This window comes from Phaseolus vulgaris, chromosome 1 (assembly GCF_051622355.1).
Source record: "Phaseolus vulgaris cultivar YP4 chromosome 1, ASM5162235v1, whole genome shotgun sequence".
In the NCBI taxonomy this organism is placed as follows: domain Eukaryota; kingdom Viridiplantae; phylum Streptophyta; class Magnoliopsida; order Fabales; family Fabaceae; genus Phaseolus; species Phaseolus vulgaris.
In genome coordinates, this window is record NC_143498.1 from 19,180,753 (window position 1) to 19,199,396 (window position 18,644).

Here is an 18,644-nt window from a genome sequence, read left to right on the forward strand (position 1 = left end):
TAGGAGGGCTCATGCTGTGTTTAAAACATGTCTAGGTTTGCGTTCTACTACTCCATTTTGTTGAGGAGTGTAGACGCAAGTGCGTTGACATTCAATACCTTTTTTGAGAAAAAAATCATACATTGAAATAAATTCCTGTCCGTTGTCAACGCGGATGGTTTTAATAGATGCCTGAAATTGATTTTGTGCAAATGTAATGAATAACTCTAAGAGATGTTGGGTTTCAAATTTGTGATTCATAAGAAATAGCCAAGTACATCTAGTATAGTCATCGACTATAGTGAGAAAAAAACGTTTTCCAAAATGAGTTGGGGTTTTATGAGGACCCCAGATGTCACAATGCAATAGATTAAATGGAGAATGAGATTTTATTGTGCTTAAAGGAAATGGTAGCCTTGTTTGTTTAGCTTTGGGACAAATACTACAATTATTATGAATGGGAATGAGATTTTTACTGATAGGGATAGGTAGTAAGGAAGATACAAGTTGTAGACACGCCGGATAAGGATGTCCGAGGCGCTTGTGCCATAAATCAGGGTCGGTCGATATTTGAGATGTGTGGGCTTGGTTTGAAAAAGGGGACATGTAGTATAAGCCTGCGTGTTGTTTACCGTCATTGTTGAGCGAGTAAATAGCATTTGCCAATTGCTGAATTTGCTCGGCACTAAAGCCTTGTACGAGGTTTCTATCGGACTCGTTAGTGATGCTTTTTTGTTAGACATGATTTTTTTTATTTAGGGGATAAAAATGGAGAGGTTGTCAGGACACCAAGATCAGTGCTCTGATACCATATAAGAAAATTAAAAAAAATGGTAAGAAAAAGAGATGTGTTTCTTATTTCTAATGTGTATATATACAATGTATAGAAAATATATAGGGAGTTTCTTTCTCCAAATTACAATCTAATTAGGTAGGGATACTAATCATGAGATTCTATAATTATTAATAATTATTATATTAATTGCATATAATTGAGTACATACAATAATTGCATATAATTTGATAATTATTATTTCCTTAATATGGGAAAAGAATAATATAATTGATGCTTTGTTTTAACTTTACTTCTTTTTTGCTTCGATATCTCTTTCTCTTTCTCTCTTGCATTTTCATTCACTGTCATTGAGAATTTCATAAATCAGTGCAGTCACATCTTTAAAGAACGTGTTGGCTACCATGTTATTAATTAAAGCAAAATCATCTACAAAATATTTAAATCTATATTTGAATTTTAATTAAACATTCAGATAGAAAGTTTAAATCTACGTAATGTTGAAAAGCTTACAAAATAAGGATAAACAACTCACCTTAACAACCACATAATATGAATGCTTTAAGAAGATTCAAGGGCCTTGCGAAAACATTGTTCTCATAAACTAGGCACTAATATAATCTTGATTATATTAAGGACAACCAATTTAATTATTGTTAGGATAGATTCAATACCATACCGACCAAACTCAATCACATATTTAAGTTACTGGGTTTTTCTAAATAAAAAGGAAAGAAGAATTTGGTAAATCCTAGTTTTATTAGTCTTAATATTTTGTAGGCTTAGCCATGGTTGATCATAGTATAGGTAGTTGTTATTTTATCATTGGTGTTTTCATTACTTTTACCATGCCTCACAAAATCCAAACAAAATATCTAAATAAAATATTAAACTTCATCCAAAAGTGTCAATATACTATTGAAGAAACTTTACACCTCGCATCAAAAACCCACACCAGCGGCTCAAACACCTGTACCACTCCACCAACGCCACACCACTCCATCCAACCCCTAGAACAACCTCCGCACACACCAGGTCACACGTCGCAACACCGCTCGCGCCCCAATTTGCTGAGATTGTAGTTTTATCTTTGAACCTTCATGATTTTGGTCATCATTATTATAATCTTGTTTGAAAGAACAAATAATCTCCTGACAATCAGAAATATGATCATGTCTCCTTGTGAGAATCTTTTAAATCATTCCATATGTCAAAGACATTGTCCATATAGATAATGTTATGTACAATGGGTGAAGAAACAACCTTGAGCATCCAGGAAACAACCAACATATTGACTCTATGTCATGTTGGAAACAATAAGTTGGTATGAGTGGGAGTTTCTATAGTTCCATACATGAAACCTATCTTGTTCTTTGAAAGGAGACCAATGAAGATAGTTTGGTCCCTCGAGAATAATAAGACAATGAGAAAGAAAGAATTATCATATAAACTAACATTGTGGAGAAAAAAAATTTGTGAGGGATCACAACTTCAATAATTGATACTAATATTAATAAATAAATAATTAATAATAACAATAAATATATTTTTAAATAAAAATTATTAATAATATTAACAGTACTTATCCACGAATTTTATATATTGATAAAATCAATGTGCCAGAAGATGTTTCTACTTTTCTTTCTAACCGTAATTTACTTTAGAGCATCAACTTTTTAGTTGTGTTGGTTTCCTCCAAAGCAATTGCTCGCAATCCTTACTATAATTGTTGCAAATCCTTGAACATAAATGATATTTTGTTTGGTCAACTTCCACAATTCCTTTGACACTTCTAATCATGATCCAATAAGAAGTCTATCATCTTGAATTGAAATTTTATTTTCTAATTTTTTGTAGGAATTGTATTCCCCTTCTTCATTGAGTGTAATGTTTTCTAACCCAACATTAATAGAAAAAAAATAATGGAATTTGATATATTGAAACAAATCCAAATTTTATATTAGATTACTCATTAGTGGAGTTGGCACTAGTTATCAGGGTTGGGTGGGGTGGTAAGGTGAAAAAGATTACAAGAGATGGAAGAAACATGTTGGGATGAGGTGATAAGCTTGGAAACAAGGAAAAAAATAATGATATTGAGAACTTTCATCCAAAGGAGGTTGATAATCCAAAGGAGGTTGATAATCCAAAGGAGGTTGATAATTTTTACTTGTAAAAAATTTTATTCATCGTAAAAGCAATTGTGCCACATTTGTTGGACACACTTGAATGGTCGACCTTGAGTTTTTATGATGTTTTTTTGTATAATTTTTTTTTAACCCCATCTCAAAAAATATATTTTTCATTTTTTAAAAAATATTAATAGATAAAAAGATATGTAATATGATTAATATTAGAACCGCATAATGGTGATCAGGATAAAAAAAGTTATTACACGATAATGTTATATATAAAGAAAAAATTATGTATATATTTATAAGTGATAAATGGAAAAATAGTAAAAATATGTACATGAATTTAAGTTGTATTTAATGGTGTCAAATTGTCATCCATTTGAGTAAAAATATTTATAGTCCAGCCAATTATAAGTTAGCGGTTTATCTCCGTGCATTATTTTTCAATTTATAAGTTAAATAATTATATTAAATAACTTCTACTTTTTATATATGAAACATAAATTTGAAAGATGCCAAACATGCATTTAATCATTTGGAATTACTCATAACCATTTGTAACCCAAGAGTATCGCTTAGCATTGCATTTATTAGATACTACCATACAAAATTTAGTTTTCTTCTTCAAATATACTAAGCTTTCTAACGATTTCAGAGGGAAAATAAATAAAAAGGGAAAAATGTATAATTTTTTTGTTCGTTTTAATTGATGCGAAATGAAGAAAACGATAAATGAGTGTTTATTTCTTTGTCCTAAATAAACAATTTTTGTCCTTTTTCATTGTTGTATATCTCTCCCAGCAATTTTTGTGCGTGACCCAAACCGGAGACAGTGAAAAAATTGCACTGTCTTCTCTTTACAATACTCACCTTTTTTTTACCCCAAAAGCAATACTAAAATGAAGCTATGAAAATATTTTGATTAATGAAAATTAAGATTTCATGGTGACTTATGGAGTATAAATGTTTCTATATATTCTAAATAGAAGCAAAAGCCAATTCTCTCGAACCCATACCACAAACTCGACACGTTGCTTTATGGTATGTATACCTGCCACAATAGAGCTCTGTCTGCAACCCAAATATCAATGAGAACAAGATCCAATAAAAAATAAGATAAAATATTATAGTAATAAAATTAGAAGGAAAAAATGATACAATAAAAAATTATTTGTACTAATTTTCAACATGATTAAAAATATTTATTGAGTACTACATTTTTCTCAACGGGATGTTAATATTAGTAAAATTATTTGTCATTTGAATATATAGCATTTTATATACCAAGTGCCTATTTTTCATCCACTTGTAAAACAGTGAGGACCAAAAGGATAACAAAAAATTTAAGTAATATACCTGCTATAAATGCTTGAATCCTTGCATGTGATAAGATTGAATGAGCCATGTTCAAAAGGCTCACATGTCAACTGTAAATAAAGGTTTCTGTAAACACTACCAAACAGTTGACAGCAGCGATGTACTTGCCTGAGATGTCTACTCTAGAATTGAACTGTAAACATGTTCAATATTCCAGTAGAGTCTGCAGACTAGCAGCATGTTAGGAATTTGCATCTGAGCAGATATGTAATGTAGACTTTTCTGGGCAAAAACTTTAGCTTAAATGTCTAATACATGCTACACACAAGGAAAATTCAGCAATCCAATCTATTTGCTATTTATTTTTGTTAAAAGAATTGTGTTTGCTTTGCTTCCAGCATCATAAAGTATGTTAAAAGATCATATTTCTCAAAGGAGCAAAGCAAGAGCAACCATGTAATATGAAAACTCATGTCAAAGCATGTGAAGTTGAGCCTCAAGTACACTAGTGCCAAAACAGCACTATTTAAAAATAGATGGCCAACTAGCTTTATTAAGCTACATTTAAAATCCTGAGCACATTATCGTTTGAATTTTGTTTACTTTCCCTGTACCTTTTAAGACCCAGCCACTTCTAATCTGCTTCAGCCTGCACATGAAGTATGTTGAATCTTCTTTGGTGACATGATGAATCACAACCTATATGCTTCTTTAGGACTGCTTTCTTGACTTTGTCGTCTCTGCCTCCATGTCTCCCCCCACAGCTTGGCTTCTGCAACAGCTCGCTCTCTTACTGATTCTTTAGGCAAAATCGCAGTCGTTTCATTTGAGGACTCTCCACTCTCCATCTCAGCTGTGTTGTTGACTGTGTTCAACACTTTTGGGGAATATTGCTTGGATGACAAGAATTCCAGAGCTTCCACTATATCACCTGCATTAGGCCGTTGATGTGGCTCTTCACGAAGACACATGGCTGTCAATTCAATGACCATCGGTAGACCAGATCCTGGGTACTTGCCTTCAAGCCGTGCATCTACCAGTCTAGGGAAACTCCTTTTCTCTCTGAACATTGGACGTGCCTACAGAAAACAAATGATAAAACAAATTATGATTTCTTAAACAATGATAAACTTCAATTATCTTCTCAAAATTAAGACATTGGATAACATTTAGCACAATTGGATATAAGTAGAAAAATCACGTAATATTCAGAAAGAATGATTAGACCACACGCAAACAGAACAAGCAATTGAATTATATTCCCGGGAAACTATGTAGCAAACTGGAATTGTAAGTTCGAAAATTATAAGGGTATCATTATATTCCTTTCTTCAACATTAGAAGACCACACCACATTCATTGATTAACAACAGCTGATTAATAACTCAGCTTCTTCCTCTTTCAAGTACATAATGAAAACTAAGAAAAAACCAAGAATGAAGATAGCATTCCACTGAGACTGCAGGAAATGCAAACAGAGCAAATCTGAAAACTTAATTTATCTGATGTATATTATTCAAGTGAGGGAAAAAAGAGAGTAACGTGTGGCATTCCTCATGGGCTAGTAATGGAACAAAATATAATTAATATAGGAATTTACCCAGTCTACCAGATGCTTTTCAGTGCCACGGTTATCATCGTATGCTTTGCGTCCAGTAATTAGTTCCAATAACACAACCCCAAAACTGTAAATGTCAGATCTCTTCGTTAATTTTCCACTAGTGGCATATTCAGGGGCACAGTAACCTTGTGTTCCCATGACCCTAGTGGCAACATATGATTCATCTCCGGTTGGACCAAACTTTGCAAGCCCGAAATCAGAAAGTTTTGGATGGAAATCTTCATCCAATAGTATGTTGGAAGTTTTAAGATCCCTGTATATAACAGAGGGCTTTGCTTCATCGTGCAGATAATGGAGTCCTTTTGCTGACCCACAGGCTATCATCATTCTGGTATTCCAATCAAGTGGTTCTTCATCAGGAGAAACATCTACAAATAACCATAAACAAATATTAAAGATACAACGAAAAAGTAATTTTTTAATAATCTTAAACCAAAACAGACAAAACGTGTTAACTACAAACAAAATTCTATGCAATAAGTGAGTGTATGAATTTTCAGAATAAGGATAGACGATGGCGGAACAAAGGAGCAATCATGTTACGGAACAGTGAAATAATCAGTTTCGGTGCATTCTGTGTAGTGCTCCTCCAGTTCCTTTATATTATAGACAATTTAAGCGTTATTTTTCCTTTTGGCGAGAAAAGGTGAAAGAAAAGCAAAAGAATAAAATAAAAGTACTGCTAAAATCATATGATCCATGAATCAATAATATGAAATTGCACCAATTGACTCATGTATCACATGAGTCAAAGACATTTGTAATTCATCACATGACACAAATTGCAGGATTGACAAGTCATATTGAATCAAGTGATTTGAAATCCGAATCATGCAATTCTAACGACTAAGGTTGCAGCTACATTGGAGCAAAGAGGTTGGCTTATGAAAGAAATAAGATCTAAATGTACATTTGGTGAATAAAGACACACGTCAAGCACAGAGAAGATACAGTAGTTACTTTAAGCTATATTGAGCAAATTATGATACTAAACATGGCATTATTGAGCAAATTAGTAGCACCCCTCTTCAGCTCAGCTGATCACGTACAATCCCCCTCCCCCATGGTTTTAAAATTATTGTTGTCTGCAGATCCTTTAGAACTAACGTGTGTCAACTTCATGAACTGTATATTATTTCATCCTTTCGGATAGTAATAAACTCTAAGCTTTTACAAAATTTCCTCCAAATCATGGGGAGAAAAGAAGGCAGGAAAGAGATACATGGAGTAACTAGTGAGTGATTGTAATTTGACATTGAAGAAAAAGGTTGCGTTATAGTATTATACCATGAAGATGAGATTCTAGGGATCCCAAAGCCATGTACTCATACACAAGAAGACGTTGATCCCCTTCCGCACAGTAACCAATCATATTAACAAGGTTGGAATGGCGTAGAAGGGAAAGCATGAGAACTTCCACCAGAAATTCTTTCTCCCCTTGGACACCTGTAGTATCAAGTCTTTTAACAGCTACAACCTGATCAAATCCTGTAGCTTGTTAAGAGAATTATATTGCACAGCAATGTAACATACTAATGGGTATTGTAAACGCAGAAACAGGCACACAAAGAAAATCCATCCATCAAGTTATACCTGATTTTCTCCAATCATTCCCTTGTAAACAATGCCAAATCCACCTTGCCCAATAAAGGTTTCATCTCTAAAATTTTTTGTTGCTGTTGCAAGCTCTCGGAAGGTAAATATCCGGGCCTCATGAGGACTTTCGCCCTCCTCTTTTGGGTTTTCTTCTGGTCCATTTCCTGTATCAAACCAAGTTATGATCACTAGAGTATACAAGTAAAGCAAAAAATAATAGAAAGACATCCCGCTTTTAAACTATAACAACATTTTTTGCATAATAGAACAACTCACAAAATTGAAAAGGAGAGAACAAAAAATAGGAAAAAAAACCTAAAACAAGCTAAAATCAGCTCATTATTAGAGCTTTATGTTTCTGCTTATATTCTTCGCGGGTCTGCGTCTATATCCTTTGATCCGGGGTCTACGTCTATATTGATACTTTATTACGTGCTATAAGTTGGTTGTATAACTTCATTATCTTAAGGGAGAAGGGATTGGTGATTATGTGTAGCTACTTAAAGATTAATTCTCAATCACGATGTCCATCACTTTGTAATTTACCCTATCTTCTATTGTAAATATCCCTGGATTAAAAACTATCAATAGTGGACAAACTGCGTGTAGGGATATTGTTACTGGTAGGAAAATCAAAACATTTTATTTAAAGTATAAATAGATATGGAAGTTTCGAAGGACCCTCTCGTTCCAGTAGGATTGTGGAAGGTACGCAGGTAAACCCAACATCAGCAATAACAGCGACAAAAACTTGTTTCCCACTAAGTGTGATTGGTTTGATGAGGAGAGGAAAATTCAACAACCAAAAGAAAAAGGTGATGTTGAAACTGCTGTGAGCACAAAAATTATTTACACCACTGTTGCAAGTCTGCAAACAAAGTCTACCCATGGTATTACTCCATTGTAAAGTTCATATGATAGAAGACGATTGATTTTCTAAAACTATGCATTAATCATGTAGGACTCACATACTCTATAAAACCCAAGTCCATATCCGCTTACGACTATTTAATCACTAGCTCTTATTAAATGATAAGCACTCAAAAACTTGAGAAAAGTCTCTTAAAAGCTAGTTGTCAAGGAGGAGAACTAAATCATGAATATTTCAAGCATTTCATATGCCCAATGTGAAACTTAGACACCTCAAAATACGCAAGTTCATATTGTGTAATTTAGACTAATTATATATGTGCCTGCATATCTAGGTGATGAGTTTAATATAAACTTGTTGTAAAAGAGAAAAACTCTAAATAAGTGAGGTTCAATGGGAAGCAGGGAACCGACAACCAATACAGATGACAAATCACTCCCCCCAGAGCTGATAAAAGCATATTCTCAGTTACTCACAGTGACATCTATCTCCCCCCTTGGGAAAGAGGTTATTAGTAGAGAATGAACGAAATTCTGATAATCAGGATGTGCTCGACTACCACGAAAAATGATCTATAATCACTGAAGAATGTTTAATTCACAAGAAGGACAATTCCTTTAGCCAGGCGGTGATTTTCTAAGTTGCCTATAAAAAGGAGGGAGATGAGTTATTTTCCTAGCAGAATTTGTAGCCAACAGCTGTGGTATTACTAAATTGTTTTCAAAATATGCAGGAGGTTCTACGCAACAAAGGCTGATGTGATTTCTTTTGATACAGAAATGAGACCACTCAATAGTGCAGACCAAGTTGAACAGTCAGCAATCACTATGTCAAGCCTCCCAGAGACCTAAAAGAATTCATATCATATGAAGCAGAGACTCAGGCTAGTGACAATCAATTCATAAAATTGTGACATAAAAAATCTCTTCCAAGAATTTAACATGCATGCTTGTGCTTCCCCAAGACCAGAGTGAAAAATAGCACAGTAGCAACTCCGAAAAAAGGCATTTTGAGTGGGGCATGAAATTTGAACAGGGGGTAAGGTACTAAGCTTTGTACAGTGTACTTAATCAGAATTCGAATCTTCAAATGAGAAATACCGCAAGACAACACCAACCAACCAAGACCTCTTTTCTTTCACCCTAAGATAAGAATCATGTGAGATGAGAACTATAAGCAATAATCACTGGAAACATCACTTAAAAACCAATTTGTCCCCTATCATGACTTAAAACCCAAAACCCATTAAAAAAATTGACACAAATAAAAAATTATTTTTGAAAGATTGAATCTTTCGGAAAGAAGGTAACCTGAAGAACTTGCAGAGACATCATTGATTCTCTCTACAGATTTACGATTCTTGTTTTCCTCGTCCCGCGCATTGACACTCTTCCCTTTGCTCTTCTTCCTCAACCCGAAACAAGGGCAGCTACCCATCTATCAGAGTTCTGAACCAAAATGCAGCCTTTCTGCTTTCTCAGTGTCTCGAGTCACATGAAACCGCGGGCACAGACACGGAGAAGAAAGAGAAAAGCACGGAAACAGAGGGGTTTTATTGACATTCAATTGAATTCCGACAACAGAAAAAAAGAAGAATATTCTTGCTTGGAAAAGAACGACGGCGAAAAACGAATGCGTGTGCACACGGATCTCAACGGAATCTGCCCCACTCCCGCCTCATACACGTTGCAGCAACCATGCTAAGTGTGTTGCTACAGTTTCTTGGCGAAAAAGGTAAAAAAATTACAAAATGAGAGTGGTAGTGTAATATAAATGGGAAAACAAAATTAGCTGCTTCGATTGCGCACTGAATTTAATTAATTCCACTAATGATAATAATGTTTATTTGTTTCCTTAGAAGGAAAGTTGTGTGTGTAGGGCAGTAGAAGAGTTTGTTTGTACAGTGACATGCATGCCTATTGGCTTTCTGACGTCTCTGTACTTTCTCTCACAACCCCTGTCCTGTTTCCTATGCGCCACATTTGTCTCTAAATCTCTTGCACTTGGCTGCTCAATTTAAGGTTGCTGGCTCATGCTTTCTCATTAAGGGTTTGTTTGGATTGGAGAGTGGATTTGAAGTGATTTAAGAGGAAAGTGAGGTTGTTTGAATTGAGATATGTTATAGTAGATTTGTGAAGAAAGTTTTTGAATTTTGTGAATGATGTGATGGTTGTGTGTAAATTTTTAATTATTTTAAAATGTGTAAAATGTAAATTTATAAATTTTCCTTTATCTTAAAAATATATAAATAATAAATAATTAATTTATATATTTATTTTTATAATTAATAATAATATTATTATATAAATAACTATATTTATATTTATTATTATTATTATTAAATATTTTTTTTATTAATAATATTATTAAATATTTGATAAAAATAAAATTAAGGAAAATTTTAAATTTTTAATGATATTATGTAAATTTTTAATAATTACAAAATATATATTATAAATTAATTTTAATTTTACTTTTATTTATTTTTATCATTATTAATTATTATTTATAATTTTTTAATTATTTTTATTATTTCATAAATTTTTTATTTTTTTTATTATATATCATTTTATATATTTATTAATATTTTAATAATAATTATTATTATTTATCTTATTTTATATAATTAATTATACTTATTTTATTATAATATAAATAGATTAATAATATAAAAAATATAATATATATTTAATATAATAATTATAGAATATATATTTATTATAATATATATATTTAATAACAATCTTCGCAAATCGTCGCAAAACTGCGAAGAAAGAATGTTAAGACAATTTTGTCTCGATTTTTGTATTTTATTATTTTTTATTCATTGATTTGTGTGTTTTATTCGCCTTTCTTCGCTTTATTAAAATCCATAGTTGGATACAAACACAGCCTAAGTCACCTCAAGCTGCATTCAAAATATGTAATTTCATTAATTCTCTTAAATTAATATCTTTTCCAATTTCAAACATAAACACAATAATGTTTAATTATAAGTATTAATATTGTTGAACTAAAATTGTTTAATCTTGTAAACTTAGAATACCAAATGTGCTATTACATTTGTATATACACAAAAACTACACATTGTGATATTATATGAATCAAACGTTTATGTAAGCTAACAGGTTTGAAATTTGTATAACATAAATGTGTTGGGTTAAGATTCTACTCATGAATCAAATATATTTATTATAATATATATATTTATAATAAATATAATTATTTAAAAAATGTTGTTTGTGAAACTAAATTTATAAGAACATATGGAATATAATAGATAAATATATTAAAGATTATAGGTTAAAATATAAAGATTTAGAAAATAACAGGTATAACTGGTATATTTTATTATTAAAATAAAAATAGTTTATAAATAGAAAATTCAAGTTTTATTTTTAAAGAATCATTGTTTCTCTAAAACTTTCCTTTTTCTTTTTTTTTTCTAATATTCTAACTTCCTCACTTATCAGAACAATAATCAGAATCCATCATTGGACTCTTGGTAACGAACTCTACAAGACTGTCAATCTCAGATAGAGTAAGTTCATTCTGACTCATTTTTCTTTGAGTTAGTTTTGATCTGGTTAGTTTTACCTCTAGGTTAGGCTTGTATGCGATGTTTTTTATCTTTAGAATTAGTCTCTGTTAGTTCAAGGTCCTGGTGATATAGTTTGATTTTTTATCAGGACTTGGTCATCCAAGTTAAGCTACCCTTGAAGGATTTGGAACTCTTAGTGAGCATATGCTCAATTTCAGGTAAAGGAACCTAGTTTTAATTTCAAATAGAACCATAGGCTAGAAGATTTGGATATGGGAGTGACATGGTCACAAATTCCAAATTTTGTTTGCAGAATTGATTGTTTCTAAGTAATGTAGGGTATTGTTTAAAATCATATGTGAATATGTTGATTTTGATATGGATGGTTTATGGTAGATGTTTTTGTGTAAATTTGAAAAATTGGTTGATTTGTATAGTTGATATAGTGTAAGTTAATCCTGAAGTGAATGAGTTATTGATTTGGTTTTATTTGACTTTGAATGATTTAAATTGGGTTAGATATGATAGATATGATATATATATATATATATATATATATATATATATATATATTGCTAGAGTTAATTGATGAGAGTACTCCAACCACTACAGAAAATGCGGTATATGGTGGCGGTTATTTTCATATAAACTGGCGTTTATAAACGACACAATATACGTGTGTAGCAGTTTTCCAAACCGCCATAAAACTGACCGCTATAAAAGTTTAATGTGGTGGTCTTATGTTATCCGCCGCAACAGCCGACACTTTAACACTGTTTAAAGTGACGGTTTTTATATAAAAGTAATGTCAGTTATAACTGTCATAATTTAATTCGTTGAAAAGGATTTTGGCACCATTATATAGGATATGTTGTGACGTTTTTAACTGTCAATATTATAGTAAAATTGTAAAAATAATATGTCGATTTCAAGTGACGTAATTTTAATTTTAAATAATTGGAATTTAGCCACCATTTTTTTATAATCTGGTTTGTACAATTAAACTAAACATAATATATTTTCATAATAAAAAAATAAAATACTAATAAAATGAAATAAGATATAAACTTATAAGCATCCCTTCATTGCATTGAAAATTAAAACACAAATAATTGTTCAAAAGTTTATACATAATTTAAAGTTAAAACACATAATTGTTCAAAAATTGATACATAATTTAAAAATTAAAACACACATTGTTCATCTCTAATCCGTTTTGCTTCCAGCACTTGATCATATTATTTGATTAGGTGATGGAGCACCATTTTCAGTATTTGATATCTAAAATAAATAATTTGAAGTTAATGATTTTGAATGTTTATAATTATAAAATAAAAGATATTAATAAATATTTAAATATGTTAATACCTCGTTGATGGATGCATGACCAAATTAGCTAAACCAAATTAGCTATCATTGCAACAAAATGTTCTGGAATATCTTTTCTAGAAACAATATATGCGTGTTCATTTGATTTTTCACAACTAAAATAAAGGTTTATTGACCATGATGGTTTTTTTTTTTTTTTTTTTACTAAAATGGTGTCCGTTTAAAAAAAATTATAAATTTAGGCAACTCGTGCCAACTTGGCACGACTTCTGCCCTGTCATACTGAAGTCGTGTCAACTTGGCACGACTTCTGCCCCGTCATACTGAAGTCGTACCAACTTGACACGACTTCCGCCCTGTCATACAGAAGTCGTGCCAACTTGGCACGACTTCTGCCACGTCATAATTTTTTATTTTTTTTTATTTTATTGTTTATATATTGGGTAGTAAGTTATGTAATTTTAAAAATTAATTTTATATATAATTTTTTAAGAGTGTTAGTTTTAAAGAACAAAAAATTGGATAATTGTGTATGGATTATGTTAAATAACAAATCTTTTTACAGATTCTTAAAATATTAAATATTAAATAAAATTAGACACATTTTTTTATTATCATATATAAAATTATATATAATAATAATTGATAGAAATTAAGTAATACGAAAAAATATTTTTACAGATTCTTAAAACATTAACCATATATAAAATTATATATAATAATGATTGATAGAAATTAAGTAATACGAAAAAATATTTTTACAGATTCTTAAAACATTAAATATTAAATAAAATTAGACACACCTATTTTTATTACCATATAAAATTATATATAATAATGATTGATAGAAATTAATTAATACGAAAAAATAAATTATATATAATAATGATTGATAGAAATTAAATTATACACTATGAAGTCTTTTGCCAAACCACCTTGTTGGGAAACGAAACCGGAGAAAAAAATCTTATCACCAACTACATATGAAATGTACTTGTGGACATTGTTTTGAAGAAATCCATCTTCCAGTTTAATATATAAATATATAGACTTCTACACTGTAGAACCTACTTGTGGGCACTCTAGCTGAGTTCGTAGTCTTCATAATATATACGGTAAGTTCCCAACCAGAAAATTATATTTATTTTATAGTTTAATTTATGAAAACTGTTATAGAATTTTTTTTCTACTTTTTACAATAATAATCAATTATTATAGAAATCTTGTTTGAAAGCATAATAATCTGTGAATAGTATATGACAGGGCAGAAGTCGTGCCTAATTGGTACGACTTCTGCATATGAAGTCGTCCCAATTAAGCACGACTTACCTAAATTTATAATTTTTTTAAACGGACACCATTTTGATAAAAACAAAAAAAAATAACCCATCATGGTCAATAAACCTAAAATAAAACTTATGGATTTTGATAGAAATAATGTTATTATAGAAATAATTGGAAATACAACATATTATATGTCATATGACATACTTAATTATGATTAATTCGAGTGTTTGTATAATGTAATGTAATTATGCTTGTATTGGTCTCTTAAGATAAATATATGTTCTACTGCATAATTCTAACAAATGAAATTCATCCTATGTCTTGCTCTTTTTCATTCTAAACATGATATCTAGATCCCGACAAGAAGAAACCCAAATGTCAGATAATCTAAACATGTAATGATATGTCCTGTTCCAAAATTTATAAAATAAATTCAGTCAATCAAAATAAAGTTCCAGAAAAAAAATGTGGGTTGGGCTCATGACACTATAGAAGTACAAGACCAAATCATGGGCTGTTACTATATCTCGACAAGTCAGAACACAACTATTTGAACTTTGGCTTGCCATATCCTTCAAAATTTTAAAAATATTTTATTAGATAAATGATAAATCCTAAATGATTAGCTCTTTGAAAACTTGACAAGAGGACTGAGGACCAAGTCAAAAAATGTTTGACTCCCACAACATCCATTCTATTTGTGTTACAATTATTGTGTATACTTGGGGTAATTGAACTTACATCGAACCAGATCATCTTACTTATTTCATATATCATCTTTCAAGAACAAATTTATTATTAGGTGATCTCGTTAAAAATCTCATTTGAGGGAAAAAGAATATCACCCCAAACAACATAATGTTCAAAGGAAAAGAATGAAAACCTAAGTGTCTTAACTGAAATAAAACTTGAGATTTGTTGCGTTCCACATTCGTGAGATGACTCCTCCCTCCAAGGTTTCCAACTTATATGCATCGTTTCCTAGTACCTCGACAACGCGGAACGAGTCAGTTCAATTTGGAGACAACTTGTTCTCAATCTGGTGGGGTGAGTCTTCTGCATCACCAAGTCGACAACCTTGAACTGCTGAGGTTTCGTCTAGGTCTTGTGCTTTAATTCCACTATTCTCTTTAAGGTTTTCGAGTTTATACGGGCGTGATCACGTACCTCGTCCACCAAGTCTAGATTCAACTTCCTTACTTCTTAGAATTCTTCAACAACAAAGCTTTGGAACCTAAAAGAATTCTCTTGTACTCTACTGGTATCATGACATCAAATCTATATACCAAACTGAAAGACGTTGTTGATTGCGGGGTGGTTGTTATGTATTATTCCTCGGTGGATTCTATATAAATTCTGGTTTACAACTAAATCTAAATAAAAAGTTAAATAAAAAATAAAAACAAAATTAAATGTAATGTGGCTACGGTTTCAAAGTAGTTTTCTACTTTAAACATAAGCAGAAATAAAAATTAAGTTATTTTATAAAATAAATTGGTTTTTAAATTATATTTTTTGACAAAATAAAATGACAGTTGTTTTGCATATATAATTAAACACCTATAGGTAGTAGACCCTTTCCTTCTAACTTCACAATTCTATCTTTTCACTTTCTTCCGTATGCAATGTTGTAATCATGATAAAACATATGAAAAAATATTTTTTAATACAATGTTGTAATCATGATAAAACATATGAAAAAATATTTTTTAATACAATGCATACATATATTTCACGATGATTTGTTTGAATTAGGACGATGAATCAGGTATAAAAAGTGAATTTATTTGGATTAAGTATATAAAATGGTAGATTTGTAGAAAAAGTATATTAGAATTTGTCAGTGATATAAAAAGTTTATTTTTTTTTAAATGTTAAAAATATAATTTTTTTTTATTTTAATAATTGAAAAATAAAATAAGATGTAATTTTTTATAGATTTTAATTAATTTTTCTTTTTAAATAAATTTTTTTAATATTTATAATTGTAAAATATCATAAAAAAGTTAAAACACAGTAAATTTTAATATATTAAAAAAAATTAATCCATAATATATATAGATATAACAAATAATATTATTTTATATTTATATTTAGATTAAATTATAATATTATTATTAAATTTTTAATTATAAATAATTATTTTATTATTATTTTATTTATATTAATAATGTTATTAAATATTTTAATAATATAAATTTATTTAATATTATTTTATTTATATTATATTATATATTTAGACATTTTTATACTGTTATAAAATAGAAATAAAATATAATAAAAGAAAGTCACCTGTCTTTCTTATTATTTTTTAGTAATGTCGATATCCATTCACTTACTTTTATTTTTCATTACAAATTGTTGCAGATCAATTGAATCAAAAGAATCTTTCTGTTTCATCTGCATAAAGAAACAAACATAAATGAAAAATTCTTTATAATTAATTTACATATTTTTGTTTAAACATAAGAATTATTCTAAAAAGCAATTTGTTTACATGCATGTTAAATCTATATGTACTTAGTGAGAAAAAGATAGGAAAAAGATGATTTTATGTATTATACTATGAAAGAAAAAAAATATAAAAAGTAAAAGTGAAAACAATTTATTAAAAGATATAACAATATATTTTAAAAATAACTTTCAGTTCTTATAATATTACTTATATTATATAATATAATAAAAAATAAAGATGCAAAAATAAAAAATATATTGATAAAGTACATAAAAGCAAAATTATGAGAAAGATGCAGAGAGAAAAAAAAATAGAAATAGAAGAATTAAGAAGTAAATAGAAAAATGTCAAATCAGAATAAGTGAATAGAAGAGTAATGATAAAGCTAGGGACAGCTAAGTTAGCAGTGGTTACAGTGAAATCCCCTTATTGTTGTGTTTCAAAAATATATAAAAGTATATCTTCATCTGCTCAGCTTAGGAAACAACTACACACCATCTTCTCTATTTCCACAGGATGATGATGTTGCTCTGCATACTCTACTTTCCTTCCACTACTGCAAGATGTTTAGTTCCCGTTGAAGTCCCACACAGTGCAATGTTAGGAAAACATTAGTATTTATAATGAAGCCAACTACGTCCATGCTTGTCCCTTCGGAGACATGGAGGAGGTTCAGGTCAGTTTGTTCCAAGTTGTGTGTAATTATTGAATGTTTTATATTTTGAGTTTGAAGTTTATTATTGGTAATGCATGATAGTTGTATTGAGAGATAGTGTTGCTTCTGTCTGCTGGCATCATGGATCATGAAGAAGTGGGAAAGTGGTGGGTTTCTTTTAGTCTAGTTTCCTTTGAAAGCTTTTGTGCTGATTTCAGTTTTTTTAAACTCACCGCTCGTAATGATCAATGTTTGGCACCAGATGCAAGAAAAATATCCACAAAGGCTGTTGGACTCGTCCACCCGTATCCTTCACTCTAAAATCTTTCTTCAAAAGATATTTCCTTTGAACTTTTCATAATCAATAAGAAACCAGATAGACAGGAACTGTTCACCATGACAACAGGTAACATAGTCCCACATTGAAAACGTTAGAAAAAGTAAACAAGTTTATAAAGAGACACCCAATGCACTTAGTCACGACCTTACTTGAACAGGATCTGTTCTATAGGCTCGTACCTCTGTATCCTTGAGTTCTAAGGAGACAGGATCTGAAGTCTGGTGGATGAACCATGACCCTGTGATCAGACCGTGATTAATAGTCAGGTGCGTCTTATCCTCTGGATTAGATGCATCTTTAGCTGTAGAGGATCGTTCCCAGTCTTCATGACATGGGATGGTCACTGGGTTGTCTGACAGACCCTTTCCTTTTTTCCTTTTACTCCTTTTAGATCTTAACTCCTCTAAATATGGTATAAGCTAAACTAAGTTTGTGTTATAAAATTTTACAGTTTTGTTTTATTTTTTGTACCCAACTTTCCCTCACATTATAATGTCATTTTTTCTCAACCTTTTAACTATTTTTTATTTTCTTCAATTAATATTAAGTGAAAGGGCAAAATGTTAAAGTGAAACTTTGTCACCTCATATGAATACATGAATGAACGATATTTTTAATTAAAAAGGATATACAACTTGATTAACATATATTTCATAAGATTTGGTAAGTTAATTTTTTATGCCTTTTTTATCCTACTTCATTTAATTATTTCGATACGTTATGAA

General features: G+C 30.4%; 1 protein-coding gene and 1 non-coding gene across 5 annotated transcripts; one reads left to right on the plus strand and one right to left on the minus strand.

Annotated features, from left to right (window-relative positions):
• Positions 1 to 3,624: 3,624 nt before the first annotated feature.
• Positions 3,625 to 10,302, minus strand: LOC137813666 (serine/threonine-protein kinase PBS1). Of its 4 annotated transcripts, XR_011081473.1 has the most exons (7): positions 9,623 to 10,302; positions 7,439 to 7,605; positions 7,133 to 7,322; positions 5,825 to 6,213; positions 4,839 to 5,303; positions 4,264 to 4,447; positions 3,625 to 3,978 (listed from the first exon to the last, which is right to left on the minus strand). XR_011081473.1 is itself a non-coding variant. In XM_068616041.2 (5 exons), the coding sequence occupies exons 1-5, from the start codon at positions 9,747 to 9,749 to the stop codon at positions 4,917 to 4,919; spliced, it is 1,260 nt and encodes a 419-aa protein (XP_068472142.1). In that variant the 5' UTR covers positions 9,750 to 10,301; the 3' UTR covers positions 4,557 to 4,916. The 4 variants fall into 4 exon arrangements, 3 of the variants coding, with proteins under 3 accessions (XP_068472142.1, XP_068472143.1, XP_090157014.1); XM_068616041.2 differs by lacking the exons at positions 3,625 to 3,978; positions 4,264 to 4,447 and having other exon boundaries at positions 4,557 to 5,303; positions 9,623 to 10,301; XM_068616042.2 differs by lacking the exons at positions 3,625 to 3,978; positions 4,264 to 4,447; positions 9,623 to 10,302 and adding an exon at positions 8,789 to 9,132 and having other exon boundaries at positions 4,557 to 5,303.
• A 7,756-nt stretch (positions 10,303 to 18,058) lies between these two features.
• Positions 18,059 to 18,281, plus strand: LOC137816767 (small nucleolar RNA U3). Its single transcript, XR_011081879.1, has one exon. It is a non-coding gene; the product is annotated as a small nucleolar RNA U3 (small nucleolar RNA).
• The last annotated feature ends 363 nt before the right edge of the window (positions 18,282 to 18,644 follow it).